General features: G+C 36.1%; 1 protein-coding gene across 7 annotated transcripts in view; it reads right to left on the minus strand.

Annotated features, from left to right (window-relative positions):
- The window catches only part of LOC115215033 (dystrobrevin beta), a 412,633-nt gene that overhangs the window by 154,426 nt on the left and 230,688 nt on the right, over nucleotides 1–27,519 (minus strand). For 5 of the 7 annotated variants that reach the window (XM_036505503.1, XM_036505500.1, XM_036505497.1 and 2 more), the window contains exons 7-9: nucleotides 21,282–21,320; nucleotides 1,997–2,105; nucleotides 710–876 (exon numbers count right to left, since the gene is read on the minus strand). In XM_036505503.1, coding sequence (XP_036361396.1) covers nucleotides 710–876; nucleotides 1,997–2,105; nucleotides 21,282–21,320 — 315 coding nt within the window. The remainder of the gene's footprint in view (nucleotides 1–709; nucleotides 877–1,996; nucleotides 2,106–21,281; nucleotides 21,321–27,519) is intronic. The other 2 variants (XM_036505499.1, XM_036505501.1) reach the window with 1 other exon arrangement.

The raw sequence follows: 27,519 nt of genomic DNA on the forward strand, positions 1-27,519 counted from the left end.
AAGTAACACAGAGCATCTCAAAATAAATATGGTAATGAAAGGGTTAAACAAAGGCAATGTATTTCAACAAATATGGGAACAAAAGGGTTAAAGTGATCTAAACTAAAACTCTCAACCAGAATTTCATATCAGTTTATGTTCCAAACACCAGCTAAAAATAATGACAATGTTAGTTTACTAAATTCTTCATTATTTTTAAAATTAATTAAAACAGAAAGGTTTAATTACCACATTTGTTAGTGATGGTGTTATTGCAATAACAACTACCACTACTACTACTGCTACTAGTTACATCAGTGGGTATTAGCTAACACTTGCATTATAAGTAGACTAAGAAGTCTACAGCAGCATAAGAGTCTTTTGGTGGGGAAGTTTTATTTTTTTTTACTTGTTGAGTCAAGAGGAAGAACAGATACCCATGGCCATTGCAGGATCTTGGAGACTGGTGAGATTGATGCCATTAGTGTCCAGTTGAAATACCAGCAGGAAAGTCATGAGCAGAGATGAGATTCCAGGGGAATAATGTTCCGAGGTAGAAGGAATAAATGTCACAAAGTGTGAGAGATTTAAAAAAAAGGATGGGGAGAGGAAAAATTGAAATCAATTTGAAAGTTAAGCTGAGATGTGTCCAGCAAAAACTGGTCTCAAATAAACAGAAAATAAGAGGGATTGAAGTCAGATGGCAGGGTTAGTAGCTGTTAGTACTTACGTAGGATAAATATTCCTTCATTTCATGAGAGTCTGTATGATTTCCTGATGTCCGACCTCTCCAGAAACAATCTTGACACAATTGGTAGTTATAGCATCGCTGACATTTATAGCGAAACCCCATAAATGATTCTCGGTTGCAACCCTCACACTGAACTGGGTGTACAGCTGGGTGGATAGAAAACAATGCACTGGGTGTATAGCTGCATGTATAGAAAACAATGCGCTGGGTATATAGAAAAGAATGTTTAATAAATATGATGGATGCTATATAATGACCGTCATCGTTAGCTAAACATCCATCAGATTTAATACAAATTAAATATTAGAAATATTAAAATTTCTAAGTCTCTCTAAAGGAGACTATGGCAGTGGTACTGGATATTAATAGTTATCGCCAAGCTAATAAGTCTTATATTTAGTCTTATATTTATGGACTACCATATTAGCTTGGCGATAACTATTAATATAAATTAAATATTGTTTTCTATAAAATGATGATAAATAAAATCACAAAGATGGAAACGATAACAGATGTTATATAAGTTCACCAGAAACAGAGACAAACTATCCCTGGCTGGTATATACAGGAATCAATCACAGCAAGATGTAATCAATGCAGATTGATAGAAACTGTCAGAAGCAGATTAATATTCTTCATCCTTAAAAGATATATTAAACTTTTTGGTCAGTATTTAACTCGCTGCTGCTGCTGCTGCAGGTGCCATCATCATCATGTTCATCATTTTGGTCTAAAGCCCACCCCATAAACATCAGCATTATGAAGGTTATGAGTTATATCTAAAAGGTATTTTGTTTGAAATATATCATAAAATCTGAATTTTCTTATTCATCACCATAGATCTTCAAACTCTAAAGTGGTCTTCTAGCTGTTGTTGTTGTTGTAATGCAGATTCAATAAGAGAAATAGCTAATTTCAGTAAAATATTGATGGAAACTGACAAAGCCAGACTTTACTTACTGTTTGTTGCAGAAGACATATTTTATGACAAGTCAAATTATTTTGAACTTTTCTTCTCTAATGGCAGCAGATTACAGAATTGGTTTTTCTTTTACACTGACTTGATATAACTCTTTTATAAACCAACTTACACCGAGTAAATAATAATGGTTTTAGCATAACTGAAGTATTTTAAATAAGTCTGCAGTTACCACCATAATGGATTAACCATCACAGTAAATTAACATCCTATTAATTAATACTGTAGTTAATTAACTCTTGAGTAACAAAAAAAAACAAAAAAAAATTAAGTGTTGATTTACTCACCATTTTCTGCTTGACTCATTCGATGAAGAATTGGTAACCACATGAGACATTGGGGACCTGGGTCAGACATCAGAACATTTAGGAAGTCATTCACGTTAACTTTTTCTCGCTGGTTAAAGGACGCCAAGGGATTAGCAACAAAAAGAGAATGAGAAAAAAAAAAAGAAAGGTAGAGAAAAAAAACACAGCAAATTCCAATGTCTTTGGGTAAACAATAATAAACTTGCCTGAAAATAGGACAGGTTTAGATAGAATTTCCAGTCGTGAAATGGTTTCAGTGAATAATCAATGTTTAATGTCACAATGAGAATTATATGTATATTTTGTGATATATATATATACAGAGTGTCCCAAAAAAATGTATACACACTTTAGCAGCTGATAACTCAATTGATATTTTTTCTTTCCGGATGAAACCTATAGGATTTAATGATGGCAGTCAGATTAAGCTTTGAACAAAGAAAATTCATTCTAAAATGATACTGGAAGTGTGAAAATACAGTTGAAGTGCAAAAACAGTTGGGGAGGGAGTTTCAAACAGATCCACCAATGCAACTCCCTATCACTTGAATTAGAGATAAGTTTGAAGCTGATGGAACTGTTCAGAATGTCCACGATAAGCATTCCAGAAGACCCCGAACATCAACAACCCCAACAAAGCCAGGAGTACTGGAAATGAATCACCAAAGTCCAAGAAAATCTGTGTGGCAAAGCGAGTCATGAGGTAGGTATTCCAAAATCATCTGTCCAATGCATTTTGAAGCATTGTCAATGGAAAAGTTACATTCCAAGATTAGTCCATGCTATTAATGATGATGATTCATTACAAGTGGTACTTGGAACGATGTGTAGAAGCTGCACACTTTCCAACAAAGATTGTGTGGAGTGATGAAGCCACATTCAAATTAAATGGTTCAATTAACTGCCACAATTGCACCTACTGGGGTCCTGAGAATCTGCATGTTATGGTGAAACACCATGTTAATTTGATATTTGTGTGGTGTGGTTTATCATCAAGAGGATTAATTGGACCATTCTTTTGTTATGCTACTGTGACTGGTCCTGTTTACTTGAACTTGTTGCAACAGTCTGTTATGCCAAGCATTAGAGAAGACTTTGAAGATGAGGAGTTTTATTTTCAGCAAGATGGAGCACCCCCACACTACCATTGCTATGCTAGATCCTTCCTTGATGAGATCTTGCTAAACAGGTGGATTGGATGAAGAGGTATGGTTGAATTCACCAGACCTCACACCACTAGACTTTTTTTATGGGGATACCTTAAAGACAAATTCTACGCTATGAAACCTACAAGTCGCTGATTTGAGAGCAGCCATTGGACGAGAGTGCACACAAATATCAAACAAATTCTTTTGTGATATTTGTGATTCCATTCCTTTGCGTTGTCAGCAGTGCCTAGACCAGACCGGACATCAGTTTGAAAACAGGCATTGACAAAACAATGAAAATGAAGTGTCTTTTAATAAACAACTACTTTACAATTGTTTAAAGTGTGCATACATTTTTTGGGGACACCCTGTATATATAAAATAATATTAGGGAGTATAACTCCAAACTTACAAGGAAAAATTCAATTTAGTATTAAATCAAATTTCACAGTATAAATATATAAAATATGAATTAGAGATAAAACCAAACAATGATAGGCATAAACCAATACATTAAAGGGGAAAAAAATTTTTTTTAAATAAAAAAGAAAATGAAAAAAATATATATTATATATTATATTAATTATATATATTATTTGTTATTTATGTATTGGTTTATGTCTATCACTGTTTGAGTTGCATTATAGTGGTTTTATCTCTAATTCATATTTTATATATACAGTTGCGGCCAAAATGTTCAGAACGGCATTGTTTTTTTCAGAAAAGTAGGTATAAGTTTTTATCAAAGTTGTTTTATATTCTATAATTTTCACAGATAATAAATACGATATTAATTGTTATTGTCTGAGATTTTGGTGTAATTTGAGAGGATAATACAAAAGTTATGAATGATTTAGTGATTTACTGCAAAACCCATGGTGGCCAAAATGATCAGAACGGTTGAAAAAATAACAAAATAATAAAAAATGACAGAGAATACTGGAATTATTTAATATTTAGTGTGAAGCCCTTTAGCTTCAATCACACTTTGACATCTTCGACTGCATGAGGAAATTAAATTTTCAATTTCTTGCTAGGTGATCTTATTCCATTCTTCCTGAAGGGCATTCCATAATTGCTCGGTTGTTTTAGGATTTCTGGCTTTCGAACGTTCTCCTAGAATATTCCACACATTTTCAAGAGGATTTAGATCTGGGCTTTGAGCAGGCCAATCCATAATAATAACCTTTTCAGCCTTGAGGAAGTTCATGACCACCTTAGCCTTGTGACATGGGGCATTGTCCTGCATGAATATGGGTGGTCGCTTAGTTGAATTTCTCAGCACAGGCAAGACATGATCTTTTACAAGTTGTTTATAAACTCCTGCATTTACCTTTCCATGTAATCGCACCAAAGAGCCCACACCATCTCCAGATATCATCCCCCAAACCATGACACTTCCTCTACCGAATTTAACACTAGTCTTAAGGCATTTAGGCGACAATTTTTCACCTACTTTTCAACGAACGTACCTTTTCCCATCTGAGCCAAATAACATAAACTTAGATTCATCACTGAAATGCACCGTTTGCCATTTTTTTTGAGACCACAACACATGTTCGGTTGCAAAGGTAAGACGACACTTTTTATTTTTGGAGCTGATCAGTGGCTTCACTGCTGGTGATCTTGCTTGTAGGTTATGTTCAACTAAACGATGAGACAAGTTTTTCGAGATAACGTTTTCTTCAGTACAATGCTCATTTCCCGAGAGACAGCAGCAGCAGTTTTAAATCTGTCCTTTTTAACCAACTTTACCAAAGCACAATCTTCTCTCTTGGTCGTTTTTCTTGGCCTATCTGTAGACTTTCTTGCTTCACACGAACCACAATTATCGAAGACCTTAAGAATACTGTGAACAACACTTTTTGACTTGTTAACAATCTTTGCAATAGACCCAATACTTAAATTATCCTTCTTTCGAAGCTTAATAATCTGCTGATGAATTGATAACGGAGTAAGTGGCATTATATTAACAAAGTACACTGCAGATATTCTTACTAATGTTTAGTAAACGAACCGTCACGTAAACAAATTCAAAACATTAGAGTTCGCCAGTTAAATATACTAAAACATGGAGTAGAAGCAACCATTCTGATCATTTTGGCCGCCATGGGTTTTGCAGTAAATCACTAAATCATCCATAACTTTTGTATTATCCTCTCAAATTACACCAAAATCTCAGACAATAACAAATAATATCGTATTTATTGTCTGTGAAAATTATAGAATATAAAACAACCTTGATAAAAACTTATACCTACTTTTCTGGCGAAAACAATGCTGTTCTGAACATTTTGGCCGCAATTGTATATATATATATATAGTTAATCCAAACAAGAAAGCACGAAAAAACACAACAAAGCGAGGACGTGGAACAAATATAGTATTATTGGACGCTCAGGAAAGAAGGAAGGTTTAACGTTTTGAGCGGAGCTCTTCGTCGGAAACATAGGAGAAGGAAAGATCCAGAGAAGAGAAGACAGAGGAAAAAAAAAATCGCCAATGGTACCCACGAGGTCACATTTTGATTGTGAGATATATCTATTGATATATACTTATGTATGCATATTTTGTGATTGCTACAGCCATTACCATTGAGTATGTTAAGATTAGTTAAAGCTAATTAAACAAACTCATACAGCATTCACGGTCCCACAGTTCATACAGACAGTTGTTGTTTAGTCTCAAGTCAATCCTGATTCAACAAAGTCATAACCAAAAACATTCCACCCTTACTACCCAAATCTTTTAAGGGTTTAACTTGAGGGAAAGCTGACTATTATTTCTAGCCAGTTGAAAGACTGATAAGAGGCTCCCTCATTGACTTATATAACTAAGAACTTGTTGCAGTTTATACTTTTATTAAGACAAATATTTAAGGGAGGCAAACACTATTTTCAGGATAGTTTTCTAACAGACAACTAAGTCTCTCCTGCAATAATTCTGGTTTTCATAATAATGTGACCACAAGTACATACACTATAAACATTTGAATAAACAAACTCATTTTTAGGTATCTTCCACCCAGTCATTACATGACTGAGCATCTGACTTGGGAAATATTGAACAGGATGTTAAAATGTGACAATTATCTTTCCATCTTCCCATCTTTTTATTCTTTGAGAAGTAAAAACTTGCATTTGAATAATTCGCAGAAACATAGGTAAATATTACATGGTAAATATAACAAAAGGAGAAGCACAGAAGACAACACATTCAGTCAATTTAATTGATTAACTTTTGTTCAAAGATCTGACAATAATTAATCTCGCATCAAAAATTAACAAACAGTAAAATATTCATGAAAATATCAGAAAAATAGCAGCAGACATCCAACATACATTAAAATTTTTATGGCAACAAACAACAACAACAACAACAACAGCTAAGTAATGGCACACTTTAGTGAATTCTTCCTGTAGCTAAAAGAAGAAAAAAAATTCTTATTTAAATGAAATTTGAAGTCATTTCCTGAAATGCATTAATTGTAAAATTAGTCAGAAATGATTTTTCTATATTTTGAAATGGGAGGAAAAAAAAAAAGAAAAGACAAACAAAATTTTATATATGAATTTTACATCCAGCATGCGTGTGTGTGTGTTTGTAAATGTGTACTGTGAATGTATGTAAATGTGAGTGTATGCATACACACAGGCATACATAAAAGTATATATATCATCATCATCATCATGCCCATGTTGGCATGAACAGTTTGACAAGGATTGGATGGGTCCAAGAACTGCATCGTGCACCACTGTCTACTTTGGTTTAGTTTCTGTGGCTGAACACCCTTCCTAATACCAGCCACATTTTACAGAGTGTACTAGGTGCTTTTTTTTGTTTTTCGTGCCATCAGCACCAGTGAAGTTACCATGCAGTTTACAAGACTGTGACTCTCCAGGGAGATAAATTTATATAAGGAGATTAGGGATTAAAGAAAAAGAAGCCAGAACAGGTCCCTTATTGTAAAGATGACAACAAATCAGATGAGAGAAGAAAGGATGAAGGTGGTCAAGGCAGAGGTAGGAAGCGATAAAAATAAAGGTTGTGATCCTGTCCAATATCCTCTTACTAATATTGCTTATATGAGACCTGGCAGGGTTAATTAATCTAATGGAGGGTTTTACAAAGAAATCAGGCTTATGGGCCTTAAGGAGGAAATGGAAGCTCCTAGAACTGTATGACTTAGTTTTAACCTCAACCTTATTAACTAAGGCATCGACCTGTCTGTTAATGGATGTAAAGGGTTGGAGATGATCTTTTCATAGTTCTTATATAATTTCCTGTAAGTGAAGTCATTTTATACAGTGGAATCCAGAATATATAATTTTCCATCCTGTTCCAAAAACGTGCAGGGATTGTGAGAAATAAAAATAATGAATACATACACATTCATAATGTGTGTGTGTAAAAAGGAAGAGCCTAATACATATTGTTGCTTCCATCTACATCTTTCAATAGTCCTCTGGTGTAAATGGAAGCAAAAGATGTGGCCTCTGCATCACTGAAGAGAGAGAGAGAGAGAGAGAGATTTTTCTCCACCCCTAGCTAGAATCAAACATAAAAGCAATATGATGATTGTACATGCAAAAATGCACACACACACACACGTGTGTGTGTGTGAGAGAGGGAGAGAGAGAGAGAGAGAGAGAGGAGAGAGAGAGAGAGAGAGAGAGAGTGTGTGTGTGTGTGTGTGTATAATTGTAAATGAAATGGAGATGAGCTAAGAGAAACAACTCAGAGCAGTTAGTGGTGTTTATTTAAACAACAAAGATGAACAGTAACATACAAAATAAATTTTTGATGCATTGAAATTATCTCCACTTCCAGAGACCAATCACTCATCAGCATTTAGTACCAACTCCAAATTATAAATTCTTCAAAATTGAAATGTCATTAGAGAAAAGACATTCTGATTGTCTGAATACAAGAGAACAGTGCTGGACATGCTTCTGCCTCAATATGCATCATCAGCACAGCAATTGGTCTACATATATATATCTGATGAAATTTAATTGAAAATTATTTAGCTTAGGTTATGACTGGATACTACAAATGAAATAATCTCAGGCAGCATCTTTGGTTTGTTTGTCTATTTGTTTTATTGAATGCAAGGCTAAATGAAATTTCATCTTTTGTCAGCAATTTTTACTAAAAGAATAAAATGAAAAATGATAGCAAAAGAATTGAGATGGAAAAAAAAAATCAAAACATAAAAAAAATAGAAAATATTATAAATGTAAGAGAACATTAACTCATTTTCCAACACACACTTTTAACATAATTGTGTGTGTGTGTGTGTGTGTAAGCATGGAAAACTGGACGTTATGATGTGTGTGTGTGTATAATTGTAAATGAAATGGAGATGAGCTAAGAGAAACAACTCAGAGCAGTTAGTGGTGTTTATTTAAACAACAAAGATGAACAGTAACATACAAAATAAATTTTTGATGCATTGAAATTATCTCCACTTCCAGAGACCAATCACTCATCAGCATTTAGTACCAACTCCAAATTATAAATTCTTCAAAATTGAAATGTCATTAGAGAAAAGACATTCTGATTGTCTGAATACAAGAGAACAGTGCTGGACATGCTTCTGCCTCAATATGCATCATCAGCACAGCAATTGGTCTACATATATATATCTGATGAAATTTAATTGAAAATTATTTAGCTTAGGTTATGACTGGATACTACAAATGAAATAATCTCAGGCAGCATCTTTGGTTTGTTTGTCTATTTGTTTTATTGAATGCAAGGCTAAATGAAATTTCATCTTTTGTCAGCAATTTTTACTAAAAGAATAAAATGAAAAATGATAGCAAAAGAAATTGAGATGGAAAAAAAAAATCAAAACATAAAAAAAAATAGAAAATATTATAAATGTAAGAGAACATTAACTCATTTTCCAACACACACTTTTAACATAATTGTGTGTGTGTGTGTGTGTGTAAGCATGGAAAACTGGACGTTATGATGTGTGTGTGTATATATATATATGTGTGTGTGTGTTTATGTATATAAGTGTATGTGTGTGTGTGTGCACATATATATACATATATATATATACACATATACACACACATAAATATATGTTCGTGTATGTGTGTGTGTACATGTGTGAGTTAGTAGCCATATGTAAATGTAAGATTTCCAGTTCCATATATTAAAAATGGAAGCAGATTTCAGAAATAAAAAGGAAAGAACTTTGAGCAATCGTAATCAACCTGAAGAATCAGAGGAGCTCTTTGATTGCAATTGAATGTGAGAGCTTGCCAACAGCAATTCACCGATGAAGGAACAAACACACATGAATACATACATACATACATACATACATACATACATACAAACACACACGGATTATGGCTTAAACAGAACGCAACGCTAATGTTATCAAAATGACATAAAAAAAACAGACTACTTCCATCCATTTTTCCAACCTAATACACAAATCTCTATTTTTTATAATACACCATTCCTACAGACTGTCTTCTAATATTAATCCTGTCATGCAAATAATAATAATAATAATAATAATAATAATAATAATAAATAAAAATTAAAAGAGAAAGCAATGGATAATTTTCTTTAATCAAACTGGAAATTATATGTGAGATAGAACTGACATAATTAAAACGAAGCCAGGAAATTAGAAAATGTGATTGAAAGTAGCTCATAATTGGACAGCATTAAGAAGTGGAAATATCAATTCTCTAACAACAACAACAGCAACAACAACGATAAATAAGTAATCTTCAACAGCTGCAGGTAATCAAATCTACTCGGTTAAAATACAAGATAAACAGAGATATCTTTAGATCTTGTGGTCAATAACATATTCCAGCATGGCTGTTGTGGAAAATGCATGAGCAGAAAGATGGATTTGATTAGTGGTACACTGGATAACCTGTAGGACCAAAACAAGACAAATTCCAAATATGAACTTGATTAGAGTGACATGAAAACCACAAAAGAAAGGAAAGGGGGGAAGCACCAACAAATTTTTAACTTTTTCAGTAAAAATGAAACAAGAAAAAACTAGCAGTAAAGACAACACTATATAAAATATCTTTTGTTTTACATCTATTTTTCTATGCTGGCATGGATTAGATGAATACCTGTGGTTGAGGCATTGTTGCCAGCTCCTTCTCAAATTCTTCAACCCATTGGTTACAACAATGAATGTTCTAGTGGGATTTGATCCATGGAACAGCCAGCTTGTGAAATTAAAATGCAAGTGGCTGAGTACACCACTGATATACATACCCTTAATGTAGCTCTGAAGGAGATTCAGCATGACACAGAATGTAACAAGGCTGACCCCTTTGAAATTCAAGGACGATTAACTTTTGCCAGTCGAGGGGACTGGAGCAATGTGAAATAAAGTGTCTTGCATGAATGCACCACTGGGAATCGAATTCACAGCCTTATGATTCACGAGTCAAATATCCTATACATTAAGCCAAGCACATTCACTTCAGTAAAGACAACACTATATAAAATATCTTTTTGTTTTACATCTATTTTTCTATGTTGGCATGGATTAGATGAATACCTGTGGTTGAGGCATTGTTGCCAGCTCCTTCTCAAATTCTTCAACCCATGCCAGCAAGGAAAACAGACATCAAATGATGATGATGATGACTGTTACTCTCTGCAACTACTCAGAGTTTATGGAATGTTGCTATCACAAAACTGGTTTCTGATATTTATGACAAAATAACATGCAATAATAGAAATTGAATATAAAATATATATATATGAAGTAATATATATATATATATATATATATATATATATATATGTATGTATGTATGTATATAAGTGTGTATATGTATCTATCTCTATATATAAGTATATATATATATATAAGTGTATATATATATGTGTGTGTGTGTATATATATATATATATATATATATATATCTATAAGCATATAAAAAAAATATATATATATATATATATAAATGGTGTGTATATATATATGAATAAAAGTAGAACAAAAGTATGTGTGTGTGTGTGTGTGTGTGTGTGTGACCCCAACATGGCCACAGTCCAATGACTGAAACAAGTAGAAGAACAAAAGAATACATGTGTATATAAATGTATAGACACACACATACATACCTACATAAAAACACATGCATACTTACATAACCCCCCACACACACACACCCATACATACATATATACACCCACCAACTCGTACATAATCGCAAGAGTCAATAATGGAAGGAAGAGCATGAGACTACGGTTCATTTCCTATAATGCAGACGATATCATCTCAATAGCTTTACCTCTTTCTCTCTCTCTTTCTGTACTAGTGTGTGTATGTAGATGTGTGTATGTATGTACCATTATAATCTACTGATTCAAATATCTGTTGGTATCTAATTATTTTAATTTGTTTCTTTTCATTCCCGATCAATGTTTCCTATCTGCCTTTCTCTTTCCACCAAGCTATCATTATAACCACCCATTCATATACACACACACACACACATATTTCTGTCAATTATTTACCTATACGTCCCCTCATCTGTCTATTCATATACCCATGTACACACACACAAACCTATATATATATATATATATATATTCTCAAAATAAGCAACAAGGATATCCAAGGTAGAGTAGTACAATTGTTTCATGCAATTGTACTACCCTACCTTGGATATACTTGTTGCTTATTTTGATTATAATCACCCCATTTGATTTATATGGATAATACTATACAAAATTCTGGTGCCTTTAACTTAAGTACCATATTCATCTGAATCTAAATTTTGCTGAACTTATATATATATATATATGTAAATGGAAGGCGGATGTTAAATGATGATGATGATGATATATATATATCTCTAGAGACCCCCATACACAAACACACACACACATCTACAAGGATACATATATCCACTAAGTTATTTCCTTAGCCATTTATCTGTCCCTTTTTCTTACTTTCTCTTTCTCTGTCCACACACATACACACACACATTCACCTATTTCTGCTCCGGCTACTGATAAATTTTCCCATATATACATTTGGTTGCCTATTCATAGAGACACAGTCACATATATGCATACACATATGTGTAAGCATATATGTGTATACACATACACACACATCCATGTATATGTATGTGCACATCTGTACATACACATATATATATAAACACATATTCATACCAACTCATACATGCAGATATTCATAAATATATTCACACATACACACACACACACACACATACCAACCTGGCTCTATTATATATGGAAAATAATCCCAGAACATTGCTTTAGTTTCTCTTTTATTCTTTGTTGCACCATTTAATTCTTTTAGTTGGCAGAAATGGGCGACCAGTTCCAACCTCCGACATTTCATAAACACAATGGTTGATCCAGAGTTCAGCAGGAGCTTAAAATAATGGCTCAGAACCTACCATTATTCACGCCAGAAATTTTTAATGCAATTTATAAAATGAGTGTGTGTGTGTATTGTGTGTGTGATAAATGTATTGAACAACAAAAACAACAAGAGCAGGAAGGGCATGGTTTAACAGATACCGTTATAGAGCTTAACACTTTGATGGAAAGAGGAAGTATTTTAACCTCGGAATCCCAACTCTGAACTCTACATTGGATCATCACCCAAATTACTTGGGAGATATATTTTCACTGGTTTATACATGAACAAACTGGCACTCTGTCGCTTATAACAATGAGGGTTTTAGTTAATCCGATCAATGGAACAGCCAGCTCTCATAAGATTAACATGTCAACCACAGACACTGGTACCCTTCATAGCCAACCACAGACACTGGTACCCTTCATAGTCAACCACAGACACTGGTACCCTTCATAGTCAACCACAGACACTGGTACCCTTCATAGTCAACCACAGACACTGGTACCCTTCATAGTCAACCACAGACACTGGTACCCTTCTTAGTCAACCACAGACACTGGTACCCTTCATAGTCAACCACAGACACGGGTACCCTTCAGGTGGTTCTTAAGGAGATTCAACATGACACAGAATGTGGCATGGCTGACCCTGTGAATTACAGGTACTATTCATTTTCGCCAGCTGAGTGGACCAGAGCAACATCAAATAAAGTGTCTTGCTCAAGGACACAATATGCTACCTGGAATCGAACTCACAACCTTGAGATTGTGAGCTGAACATCCTAACTATTAAGCCACAAGCCTTTCTATACTACATACTGTACCATACATTATCAGGCGCATCTATACACATGTATACACTGTACAGAGAAGACATGGAGTAGACAGAGATATGCTAACAAAAGAGACAAGCAAGATAATTATGTAATAATTTTCTTAAAAAATATTTCATCTGATTAGTTTCCTCTTTAGAAATTCTCACATGATGAGTTCCATATATCTCATTGCTTGCTTGTAATTCCTGGCATGTCGTCTCTTTGTCAAAGAATTTCCCAAAGCTCACGCAGAACGCAGCAATTTCCTATTACTTATACAACATAAAAGCTATTATCATGCTAACCTCTTTCAATGGAGACAGCATTTGGTAATTGTGGTGTATTAAAACTTTATACAAAAACTGTTCTTTCTGCTAAATCTCTTCACAGCATCGTCGCAAACTATGGCAACAGAAGATCATTGATATGAGAAGAAAATGGTTGAATGTCTTCTTCTTATGAATTCAGATTTATGAATAGTGTCATTTATACCAAAGAGAAGCAAGCAGAGTCAAAATATAATGATTCAGATTCTAAGATCTAAATCCAATTCCATGATCAGTCGTGTACTTGATTGACTAAAATGTCTTTCACCAGAGAAGTATGAATTACCATATACAGAGAAGATGTGTGCATGTGTGGGTTTGTATGTGTTTAGTATCAACTGTTGGAATAAAGGAATACTCAATACGATGGTAGAGATGAATGACATTTTATTTTGGCCAAGTCAGGCTCTTGCTACTCTGAGTTTCACCTAGAGGCACTCAAAGTGACAAGAAGCCATACATACATACACACACACACATACATAAATACATACATACATACATACACACATACATACATACACACATATGCATACATGCATGCATACAAACATACACACACACACACATACATGAGGGGTTGCTGAAAAGGTCCTGGCTTTGGGTGAGAGAAAATATAGGAGGAACAGTTAATTATAATTTTATTCAACATATTCCCCTCTTATATTCACACGCTAAATGCAGTGGCCCTTCACTTATTCTAAGCCCTGTAAAAGAACTCAGAAGGTTGGGCCTCCAACCAGGCCTTTCGCGACACCCTTAAAGCCCGGAACTTTTCAGCACCCCTTCATATATGTATGTATGTGTGTGTGTGTGTGTATATATATATATATATATATATATATATATATACACACACACTTAAAGTAACAAGAAGCTTTACACACACACACACACACACACATATATATAAATGTGCAAACATGAAGGCATGGTTATGTGGGTAAGAAGGCGGTGAGCTGGCAGAAACGTTAGCCCGCCGGGCGAAATGCATAGCCGTATTTCGTCTGTCGTTACGTTCTGAGTTCAAATTCCGCCGAGGTCGACTTTGCCTTTCATCCTTTCGGGGTCGATAAATTAAGCACCAATTACGCACTGGGGTCGATGTAATCGACTTAATACCTATGTCTGTCCTTGTTTGTCCCCTCTATGTTTAGCCCCTTGTGGGCAGTAAAGAAATATATGTGGGTAAGAAGCTTACTTCCCAACCATGTGGTCTTAGGTTCAGTCCTGTTGCATGGCACCTTGGACTGACCAATGTCCATCGTAGGTACTTATGATGGTTGTAAAATGAAAGTCTTCATCATACAAGCAACCTCCAAATTCAATATTCTGCAAAAACATGTCTGGCCAAGGGGAAATATTACCTTATATGGAAAAAGGTGAGGCCTGGGGACAGGAAGGACATCTAGCCTTAGAAAATCTACTTCGATGAACTCCAGCCAACCTAGGCAAGCATAGAAATGTTGATATTAAATTATGATGATTACGTTATATATCAGGAGTAAAGACCCCCTCTTCGATCATGAATGACCAAAGGATTGTATCTAGAAAGTTCTCCTCCGTGCCACGGATGTCATCCAGGGAAAAGGCAAAGGCTGATACAGCTTGGCACCAGTGACATCACAACTCATTTCTACAGCTGAGTGAACTGGAGCAATGTGAAATAAAGTGTCTTGCCCAAGAACACAACACAGCCTGGTCTGGAAATTGAGCTCATATCCTTATGACTGTAAGCCCGACTCTCTAACCACTAACCCAAGTAGCTTCAATGACACACACACACACATAGTGAGAATTTACAAAAAAAAACAAAAGACAAAGATGGGTGTGTAAACAACAAACAGATGTATTAGTTTAATGCTTGGGAAGTGAAGAAGTCTTTTACATTCCGAGCTTACGCTCTTCGACAGAAAGGAACACAAAAATAAACAGGGAGAGAAAATAAAAAAGGTTTAGTGGCTAGTGATCTATCATGCCGAATATATATATATATTTGTTACTTCACTTAGGCATAGTGATAATGGTAACCTGGTGTTAGAGCTTAATGTACATGTTTCAGAAAAAAAAGAGTCAGTCTGGTACAGAGCAGTAATAAGAAATTAAATAAATCACAAGGAAATAAGAAATTATGCCAGTAAAGATCATTGGCTTACAGCTGTTTCTGCTATGCGATGCAATGCACTCATAGTTGAGTGCTTGTGGATCACACCAGAGCTTTATCAGAGCTTCAAAAATGAAGTGCAATTATATTTGGCCAAGTATTTATATTTATATACATACACAGAAAGCATAAATATATATAGGAAATGAAGTAGAGAGTTTGAAGAGGAGAAGCCCCAGAAAACGTACATTTAGATGAAATTTTATGTATGTATATCATCATCATCGTTTAACGTCTGCTTTCTATGATGGCATGGGTTGGATGGTTTGACTTCAGAACTGGCAGGCCAGGAGGCTGCACCAGGCTCCAATCTGATCTGGCAAGGTTTCTACAGCTGGATGTCTTTCTTAATGCCAACCACTCCGAGAGTATAGTGGGTGCTTTTTACATGCCACCGGCAGGGGAGCCAGTCAGGTGTCCCTGGGATTGACCACACTTGAATGGTGCTTTTTATGTGTCAGTCAGGCAGCACTGACATCAGCCATATTCGAATGGTGCTCTTCACGTGCCATTGACATGGCTGCCAGTCAAGCAGCACTGGCGTTAGCCATGCTCGAATGGTGCTCTTTATGTGCCACCAGCACAGGTGCCTAATAATAGATATATGAAGAACTATGTAAAGAAGTAAAAAGAAATAAACAAGTAAAAATATGCATGAAAACGGAAGTAGATAGAAAGTGACAGAATCCAAAACAAAGGCAAGTCTTCTGCTCCTGAAACGCATTACTTCATTTCCTACACATTATTATTATTTTTTTTTTATGGTAATAATCTTTGTGAATGTACATAAGCATAAATGCTTTCCCAAATATAATTGCACTTCATTTTTAAAACTCTGATGAAGCTATAGGATGGTACGCAAGCACTCAACTATGAGTGCATTGCATCTCATAGCAGAAACAGCTGTAAGCTGGTGAAATGCATTGCATAATTTCATTATTTAATTTCTTTAATTACTGCTCTGTACTCAACTGACGCTTTTTTCAGAAGCATATGTAGAGTTTTAACACCAGAAAGGAGGAGAGGGAGAATGGGAAGAGAGGAAGAGGAAGCTGCATTACAAAAAAAGAAGAAAACAAATGAGGTAATAAGATGGTAGTCATTTGTGAATAACATGGCCTGTGTAACTGATGTAGAAATGGCAAATTGTAATGGCATCATAGATCAGGTCTAAGACTTCACTTCCAATCTACAAATACTAAAAACAAAAATAAAGTCTAGCAGAGATAGCTGGCATCGCCCGTGTCACATGGAATTGAAGAATTAGACTTTTCTTTTATATTTTCTCTAATGAACTGGAATATCTATGATTCGAATTTCATCAAAATTGGAGATTAAGAATTTTAATGGGGGTTCTTTCTCTCTTTACACACCCTAACAAAAATTCTAATCATGACATATTTATCCCATACTACTCATCTTTATGCCCAGATTCCAAAATCCAAGTCTTATGAAGCCCATTAAAAGGTGTTTGCTCCTGAAACATGGAGCTCTAAGATGTGGGAATTAAGGCCCCTATTAGGGAGGCCTTAAAGTCAGCCAGAGAAGTTGAATTGTTGGGAATCTTTTTTAACTTGGGTCTTATATCCATTGTTCAAATTTCTTCGAAATTGGAAATATATGAATGTTCATTGGGTTTGTAAAAGAGAAACCAAAAAATGAATGACCACAATAAGCAGTCAGCTACCCTATCTTAGTCGTTACTACTCCCCAATGTAGGATTCCTCACCATACAGGTGACCGACACAGCTGTAAGATGCATTACAGATCTATAGCAATTGGATGGGTATGATCCAACTCAAATAAACATTAACAAACTGTGTGACGTGAGGGCTAAGGGGAAATGAAAGTGTCACCTCTGGAGTATGCAAATGACCACTATACTGATATGTAACTGGACAGAATAAATTTACAATCTATAAGTCTCTTTGAATGACCAACCACTTATCTGGAAAGGCCTTGAAATCAATGTTACCATCTGGGGACTATCTCTGACCCAGTGATAATAAAAAGACTGAAAGGAGATCTGCAACAAAATAACTTTACTGAACACTTTGCAACTGAATCAGTGGAGGCAAAGATGCCTCTCATTACTTGACAATTTACAAACCACATTGCAGAAATCACAATCTAAGTATATCTGAAAGCAAACTCTTACACTGTTGTACCATTGAATTACAAATAACACTCATCTTGTATCCTTGGGTGACTCTACAGCTTTCAAGACTACAATTGTATTTGTCTAGGCTTAGGGAAAATTACTAAATTGTGGGGGTTAAGCCCCCATTAAGGGGTCTTACTAACCTCGTAAGAAGCTGAAATTTGTGTCTAATATCTATAGTTAAAATTTCATCAACAGTAAAAATATCTGAATTTTCATGGGAGTTATGGCCTCATTTATGCCCCCTCACTTTCAAACATATACTGCATTACATCCGCCCTTATGCATACAATATAGTTTCCAAATTTCATAAAGATCCATTCAGTACTTTTGACCTTGTTTTGGACCATAAAAATGACTAAAATTTGGGAATTAAGGTTCCCATTAGGGGGTCTTAGAATCCTCATAAGCGGAAACTTTTGGAATACTTCTTGATTTGTTGAAATTTAATCAACATCAGAAATTTATGAATTTCCATGGGTGGGGTTCTGCTCCCTTTAATCCGCCTGAAACTCAAACCAAACATACTGCATTATACCCATTCTTATGCACTGAATCTAAGTTCCAAATATCATAAGGATCCATTCAGTAATTTTGGTCCATGTAAAATGACTAAAGTTTGGGAATAAACCCCCATTAGCGAGTCTTAGAATCATCCAAAGAAATGGAAATTTTGAGCATATTTCTTAATTTATTTCTAATACCTATGGTTCAAATTTCATCAAAATCTGAAGCATATGAATTTTCACAGGGGGGTTTTCCCCACTTTATGCCCCCTCAAAATTGTATGAAACATACAGCATTACCCTTCTCCCTAAGCTTGGATTTTGTGTTCTAGATTTCATTAGGATCAGTCCAGTAGTTTTCGAGTCTACAAGTAACCCACAAACACACAGACATTGACTTTCATATAATAGATTGATTTACCAATTTTTTTTTGGAAGAAGAAATAGAAATAATTGGAAATATGAGAATGGATTTAATACAAGAGAAGAAAAAATTTCAAGAGGTGCATGCAAAAGAGGAAGAATCCAAACAACAACATATCTATTTTTGATACATTCTGGTGGATTCCAAAGAAAAGATGTCAATTGTTGTTGCTTTTGTCAACAGAGAACATTTTCTTTCTTTGGTTAATGCATGATCCTAACACACGATTCACCGGTAGAAGGGGATTTCAAGACACAGTGATATTTCAGCCTCGTTCATCTCTTCAGTGAAAGCCACCCCACCAGACCAATGAATCTCACAAGAGCACAGGGTTTTTTTTGTTTATAGGAATCAGCAAAACAAATTATTTGCTGATGTACGCTGATGTCTGCCAAACATAATTATTCATGGGATGCAAGCACAGCAGCGAGAATCCAAAGAATAGCGTCTCTCTTCATTCTTAATAAGTTTTAGCAGATTGCAATGTGAAAATGTTGATCACTCTTGTTTAATATCATTCAAGAACACCTCTTCACATCAAACGATGTGTGTTCCATGATGCAAAAACAACAGCAATCAGATATTCACATTCAAATCTGCCAGAACATATTAAGACCAAAGAGATTCATTAAGAAAAAAAAGAAAAGCATTGTTAATTATGAAAAAATTCAGTTTAATAAGTTACTTGGATTAATATCTAAGGATTAAGTGTTTGAAATTATATCTAAAGATAAAGTACTAATTAGGGAATTGTTGGTTAGTACAAGGTCATTGTGGAAAATGGACAAAAGAAACACAATATAAAAAGTTATTATAATAGTGACATGCAAAACCAATCCATAGTGACCAACGCAGTCAGATTTTCCAGGTCAGCCTCAACAAAGATGTTGAAATATTTCATTCAGATTTGCTGGGTGAACTTTGACCAGTTTGCAAGGTCGAATAATGTTGATTTGTAAAATGAACCCATGCAGATAATGTTCAATTAACTTGTATTGACTTTCTGGGGCAGTTCATGCAGATGTTTTATGCAGATTTATCAGGTCAATCGATATTGATTTCACTGATCAGCCATTGGAAACAAGGCAAAGCCAACATGAACCGACATAGCAAACCCAATCAGGGCTGACTTGCATGATTCAACCATTCTAAGAGTCTTCAGGTCAGGTCAAGGTCTTTAGCATTTAGGTTTTACTTGTTTGAATTATTAGACTGTGGTCATGCTGGAGCACCACCTTGGAGAAATTTAGTCGAATGAATCAACCCTGGGACTTGAGTTTTCTTAAAAAAACATGGTACTCATATCAGTCTCTTTTATCTAACTGCTAAGTTATGGTGGATGGAAACACACCAACAGTGGTTGTCAAGAGGTAGTGGGTGACAAACACAGACATGTACTCATACATGCATATATTTGACAGGCTTCTTTCAGTTTCCGTTTACAAATCCACTCACAAGGTTTTGGTTGGCCCAAGGCTATAGTAGAAGACACTTACCTAAGGTGTCACACAGTGGGTCTGAACCCAGAACCATGTGGTTGGGAAGCAAACTTCTTACCACACAGCCATGCCTACACCTATGTATGTTGAGATACTGTGTTTAAATTATTGCATCTTGTGAGTTTAACTGATTTACACATTCCATATCCACCCTCAGCCTCTTGAGTCAGGCCAATCCATAGAATTACACCAGAACAATCTATGGAAGCATGTTAAAAGAAATATAGTTTAATATTGTGGGTACAGCATTGTTATAAGGAGTCTCAAGATAGACATTGAATGATTATGGTGAGTATACAATTGTTATTACGAAGAGTATCAGCAAAGATATAGAGTTTGCTACGGTGAGTATAAAAGATTGTTATAAGGAGTAATAAAGGAGACATCGAATTTATTATGGTGAGTATAAAAGATTCTTGTTATGAGGAGTTTCAAGGTAGATATTAAGTTTATTAAGGTGAGTATAAAAGACTGTTATAAGGAGTATTAAAGGAGACATCGAATTTATTATGGTGAGTGTAAAGATTCTTGTTATAAGGAGTTTCAAGGTACATGGTGAGTATAAAACATGTCATTATAGGAGTATCAAAGAATATTGAGATTATTAAGGTGAGTATTAAGGATTCTGATTTTAAGGAGTATCAAAGGCAATCATTTGTAGAATGCATTTTATTTAGTTGGAGAAAAGCAGAAGGAGAACCAGAGGAATGGTCATCTCTTTGGTTTGGAAAACTAGGGACAATGCATGTTAGGCTAATGGACAATTGAGTGGTCAAGCTAAAATACATTTGATCATAGCAGTGGACTTACTTTTACCATTTGACCAAAACCTAACTCTTCAAGAATCTTCTACAATAAAAATAGAAAAAAAAAAAACAAATATAAACAAATAAATAAATTTCTGAAGTTCTCTGCAATGAAGACAACGGTTTATTTCTTTGGGTGTTTATTTATTTTTTTAATTAATAGAAAAAACAAAACAAAACAAAAAAAAAAACAAACAAAGGAACAAAAAGAAAGAAAACAACCAAATTAGAAGAATATTGATTTTGGTGAGGACAGCCAAAGAAGAATCAGACAAAACATAAATGTTCAATGATGCAGAAAAATAATTGGAATTACTGTAATCAATGCAGAATTTGGAGCAAGAGGGGTGGGTGGGGGTGAAAAGAGCATCATGGGAGTTTATCTTTTACTGACAAAAAGACATTTAGCATCACAGTTGAGTAGTTTCAGAATTCTTGGTGAAACCCGGCATCATGGTTAACGAAGAAGAGTAAGATTAGCTTTGTGTTGGATACAAACTATCTATTTTTTTTTTTAGGGGGATAATATTTTAATATTCCTTATAAATATAAGGTGGCAGGCAGGCTGAACCACACGGGTCTAAATAACCACTAGTTGACCACTGGGGGTAGGGGTCAATATAATCAACTTACCACCTCCCCTAAAACTACTGGCCTTGTTCCAAAATTTGAAATCATTACTACCATTATTATTGTTATTATTATTAACGTGGCCGATGCCAGCGCCACCTTGACCGGCTTCTGTGCTGGTGGCACATGACCTGCTGTGCTTGAGGAGACCTATTGAGTCAAGTACATCAACATCAAAATAAATATCAAATGGAAATTGTAGTTGTGATACCTGTGCCGGTGGCACGTAAAAAGCACCATCCAAACGTGGCTGATGCCAGTGCCGCCTTGTTTGGCTTCTGTGCTGGTGGCACGTAAAAAGCACCAACCGATTGTGGCCACTGCCAGCCTCCCCTGGCACCTGTGCCGGTGGCACGTAAAAAGCACCCACTACATTCACAGAGTGTTTGGCGTTAGGAAGGGCATCCAGCTGTAGAAACTCTGACAGATCAGACTGGAGCCTGGTGCGCCTCCTGGCTTCCCAGACCCCAGTCGAACCGTCCAACCCGTGCTAGCACGGAAAACGGACGCTAAATGACAATGGTTATGATGATTATTATTATTATTATTATTATTATTATTAATGATAATAATAAGGCAGCAAGCTGGCAGAATTGTTAACATACTGGGTGGAATACTTAGAGGCATTTCGTCCATCTTTAGGTTCTGAGTTCAAATTCTGCTGAGGTCAACTTTGCCTTTCATCCTTTTCGGGGGTCGATGGAATAAGTACCAACTGAGTACTGGGGTCAAAGTAATCAATTACCCCCCACCCCAATCCCTCAAATTTCAGGCCTTGTGCGTATAGCAAAAAGGATTATCATCATCATCATCATGAATGTAGCATGGTGGCAGAATCATTAGCAAGCCAGACAAAATGCTTGTCTCTTTATGTTCTGAGTTCAAATGTCATGGAGGTCAACTTTCACTTTCATTCTTTCTAGATATTGATTTAACTCCTCCCCTAAAATTGCTGGCGTTGTGCCAAAATTTGAAATCAATATTTCTTATAAATTCAGATTTAAATTTCAAAACCAAATACTGCCATCAGTTTATTGCTGCCTCTCATTACACTTGTATGAACAGATTTTTAACGAGCTGTTAATGATCATCTATGTCATCCGTTCATTCTACCCCTGGGGTATTAGTAACAGAAATGAAGCACTGAGGGAGGAGGATGACACAATTTGCAGTAATTCAAATTTTAAATTCAGCTTTCTCACTTCTCTTAACAGCTTAACAACCAGCAGCAGCAGCAGCAGTAGCAGCAACATCGTCGTCATGAAAGAGAGTGACATATTTATTGCATAAAACATAGCTTTTAAATAATTACTTAAAGTCACAAACTATTTAGCAACAAGATGAGAAGGGAAAAGAACCCCTTGTGTGTGTGTGTGTGCTTGCACTCCAAGAAAACTCTCTACAAGTGGTACCAACGCTACCACTTTTCTTCCTTCACAGAAATGAAATGAGATCCTGTCCTAGAAAAACGGATACAGGTTAGCAACAGGAAAGGGACCCAAGTGTAAAAGAAGGTTTCAATAATGTATTCATCTAACCCATGCAAGCATAGAAAAATGAATGTAAATTAAAGAAATGCACACACATACACACATGAATACATAAAAATCTATATACACACACATATATCATCATCATTGTACGTGTTGGGCAGCTCAACAAGAACCAACAAACCTGAGTGCTGTGTTGGTCTCAGTGTTTGGTTTGGCAAGATTTCTATAGCTTGAAGCCCTTCTAAGTGCCAACCCCTTAAAAGGGTGTATGAGTAGGTTTTTTATCATGGCACCAGCACTGTTAGGGTAAACAAGTAACTCACAAGACAAAACCCCTTGACAGAGTTGGGGAGCAATATGAAGGGTGACAGCCTTGTACAAGGTGTAGAAAGGTCAAAGTAGGAGAGAGGGAAGGGAACAGGTGTGTTACTGTAGAGGAGATATATGGCTACCCCAGAAGGAAAGGGAGAAAAGAGAGTGGAGGTGCAGTATCAGGGCATACCCTCAAGGTTCATCTTCATCATCGTTTAATGTCCGCTTTCCATGCTAGCATGGGTTGGACGATTTTGACTGAGGGCTGGCGAACCAGATGGCTGCACCAGGCTCCAATCTTGATTTGGCAGAGTTTCTACAGCTGGATGCCCTTCCTAATGCCAACCACTCCGAGAGTGTAGTGGGTGCTTTTTACATACCACTGGCACGGGGTAACAACCTCGGTACTGGCAACGACCTAACAAGGGTGTTAATATAAGAAAGAATAGGGTCAGAGAATTCAGGAGGTCAAGTAGGCATAGGGGTGGAGATTGTGAGTTACGGAAAGGGGATATCAATGGTAGAGATGAGAGGGTGTTGAGGGAAATGGTAAGGGATGATGTTGGAAGTATGGGATGGGCAGCAAGATGAGTGCTTCTAGGAATAGAAATTCCTGCTAGCCCTAAAAGACGAGGAATATGTGTAGTTCTACTCTTGTATAATGAAAGCAGCTGAGAAACAGCGCCATAGTTATAGGGTTGAGGTAGTGGAGAATGTTTAGTAACTGGGAAGCATTGACGGGTACAGCTTGGGTGAAGGGACACTGACCATGGGCTTTTAAGACCTCGTTTTTTTGATGAGAGGAATGGCTTTTCTCAAGCACAGCAAATTGTCATTACTCTTACTCTTTCCAATCTCTGTGAGGCTCATCAACTTGAGGTCAAACTTCACTACTTTGTCACATGTCTTCCTGGGTCTCCCTCTTCTATTAACCATCTTACAAACAATAACTCTGAGCACCTTTTCAAACTCCACCTGTCTAACACCCATAGACATGTTTACAAAGTCAGAAAACAGCACAGCTCCCATGACTTTCGGAAACATTTTTTAACACCAAGAGTTGCTGAAGCATGGAACAAACTGCCAGCATCAGTTGTTAGTTGTCGGAGCACTGCATCCTTCAAAACTTCCATGCTTCCTGAGATTCGCCAACACTACACCTGATTTTCTCCCCTCCATACACACGCAAGCATGTATCTGACTCATACACTGTTCACTTTCCAGACATTTGTACATTACTGCATATGCTTTATACGCTCTTTTGACAAGTTGTGGTGCACCTGAGCACTGTATACAATAATTTCATTATTATTATTATTATTATTATTTTTTATTATAACTGTCATCTACATTTTGCAGTTGGCACTGCTTTATGCAGCAGTCCCCAACCATTCGCATCATATGACCACAGGAGTACAGGCTTCTCTTCTGCACCCTATATCTGATTCCTCTTATGCCCAACTTTTCTCTCAACACATTTGCACTTTACACATGCACACTGACATTGCACATCCCACAGAGTATGCTAATTTCATTTCTTCACATGTTCTCTGTATTCAGAGCCCACATTTCACTACCACATGGGATTGCTGCTTGTACACAAGCATCATACAATATGCCTTTCACTCTGGGAGAGAGACCCTTTGTTATGAAGAAGGGCAATATCTCTCAGACTTTCACTGGTTGGTTTATATTCCAACAACCATACTTTCAGAGCACTCTCCTTCACTGCTAATTAGGGGGTCACCAAAATAATAGAAACTCTCTCTCAATATTTTCCATTACACATATATATATATATGTAATTATGCATATACATGTTGAATTACCTGCTACTGTATACCTTTTACCAAGGACTGTACCTACGCAAGTAATCACCAGGAGTGCCTTTGGATTTAACCATCACTTAGAGGTTTTAAACACCTCTAATAGAGATTTACACACACACACACACACACACACACACAGTTTAGATTCCTTCTATTTTCTTACAGGTAAAGCAATGGAAAATATCGAAATCTAATTTTCATTAAATCTGTGGACAAGGGATAATGTCTGGTTCTCACTGAAACTGTTCCAGAAATTTAGGGAGAGCTGAATCGTCTGTTGGTAATTCCAACAGAAACAGAGTGAAGATCCTTTATGATGAGTCTGAAGACTTTCAGGAAGAATACTCTAACTGTTAGGTATGGAGATTTCTCAATAATAATAAATAATAATAATAATAATAATAATAATAATCATCTTTTCTACTCTAGGCACAAGGCCTGAAATTGGGGGTGGGGGGACAGAACAGTCGATTAGATCGACCACAGTACGCAACTGGTACTTAATTTATCAACTCCAAAAGGATGAAAGGCAAAGTCAACCTCAGCGGAATTTGAACTCAGAATGTAAAGACAGACAAAAAACTGCTAAGCATTTCACTTGGCATGCTAACATTTCTGCCAGCTTGCTACCTTTCAATAATAATATCTAATAATAATATTTAATAATAATATTTGATAATAATAATAATAATAGTGGCGACATGGGTGTTTCATTCATCATCCTTAAACAACCCTTATTCAGAGACCATTTGAGCGGGATGGGCTACTCGACCTAAAGAAAATTCTTACTCGGCCCCACCTGCAAGGTCATGTGCTGTTTATCTTGATATGAGATCACCATGTTGCACACATATGGTTGTGATGCATGTGCCTAGTGCACCCTTATCATACAGGTTGTCATGATGGGTATATTGAGCTTCATATATTTATTTCTTTATTGCCCACAGGGGGCTAAACATAGAGAGGACAAACAAAGGGATTAAGTTGATTACATCGACCCCAGTGTGTAATTGGTACTTATTTAATTGACCTCAAAAGGATTAAAGGCAGTGGACCTTGGCGGAATTTGAACTCAGAACATAATGGCAGACAAAATACCGCTAAGCATTTCGTCCAGCATGCTAACGATTGTGCCAGCTCATATATTGGTATCCCAGTGTCACTTTGATGGTGTATGCTGCTCTCTTACTCAATAATAATAATAATAATCATAATTTCTTTTTTATTAGCCACAGGGACATAGATGAGAGGGAAATCACAAAGGCAGACAACAATTTTTGTGGGGATTAAGAAAAATGATGGGTGAGAAAGAAATGGAAAAGAGAGTGAAATGCAATAAAAGTATAGATACAAAGTGATAGCATGAATGATGTAATCCTCCTGATTAAAGGAGAAATTCCAACTAGGGTCAATCAAGGAACCCCACAGATCCACGACTACCCTGACCACCAAAATTCTGATCCCTCTCTCCTGCTCTCCAATATACAGGTGCAGGTTTAGTGTAGGGCCATTCACTCTAAACCAGTTTTGCTACAGTCACCCATCTTTTTTACAAATTCACTGGGAGCTGGAACTTCCCTTTCTCTCCTCATTTTACATTCAAGGTGCAGCTTAAAAGAAAACTGATGAGAGCTTGACCAGGAAGGAAGGTGTCTTTTCTCTATCCCTTCAGCTTCATTTGTCACGTCTGGCAGCTGACTTTGCAGACACCCATAAAATTATTAACCATCTTACAAACAACAACTCTGAGCACCTTTTCAAACTCTATCTGTCTAACACTCATGAACATGTTTACGAAGTCAGAAAACAGCATAGCTCCCATGACTTTCGGAAACATTTTTTAACGCTAAGAGTTGCTGAAGCATGGGACAGACTGCCAGCATCAGTTAGTTGTCGGAGCACTGCATCCTTCAAAACTTCCATGCTTCCTGAGATTCTCCAACACTACACCTGATTTTCTCCCCTCCATACACATGCA

Source organism: Octopus sinensis, linkage group LG8, assembly GCF_006345805.1.
Source record: "Octopus sinensis linkage group LG8, ASM634580v1, whole genome shotgun sequence".
NCBI lineage: Eukaryota > Metazoa > Mollusca > Cephalopoda > Octopoda > Octopodidae > Octopus > Octopus sinensis.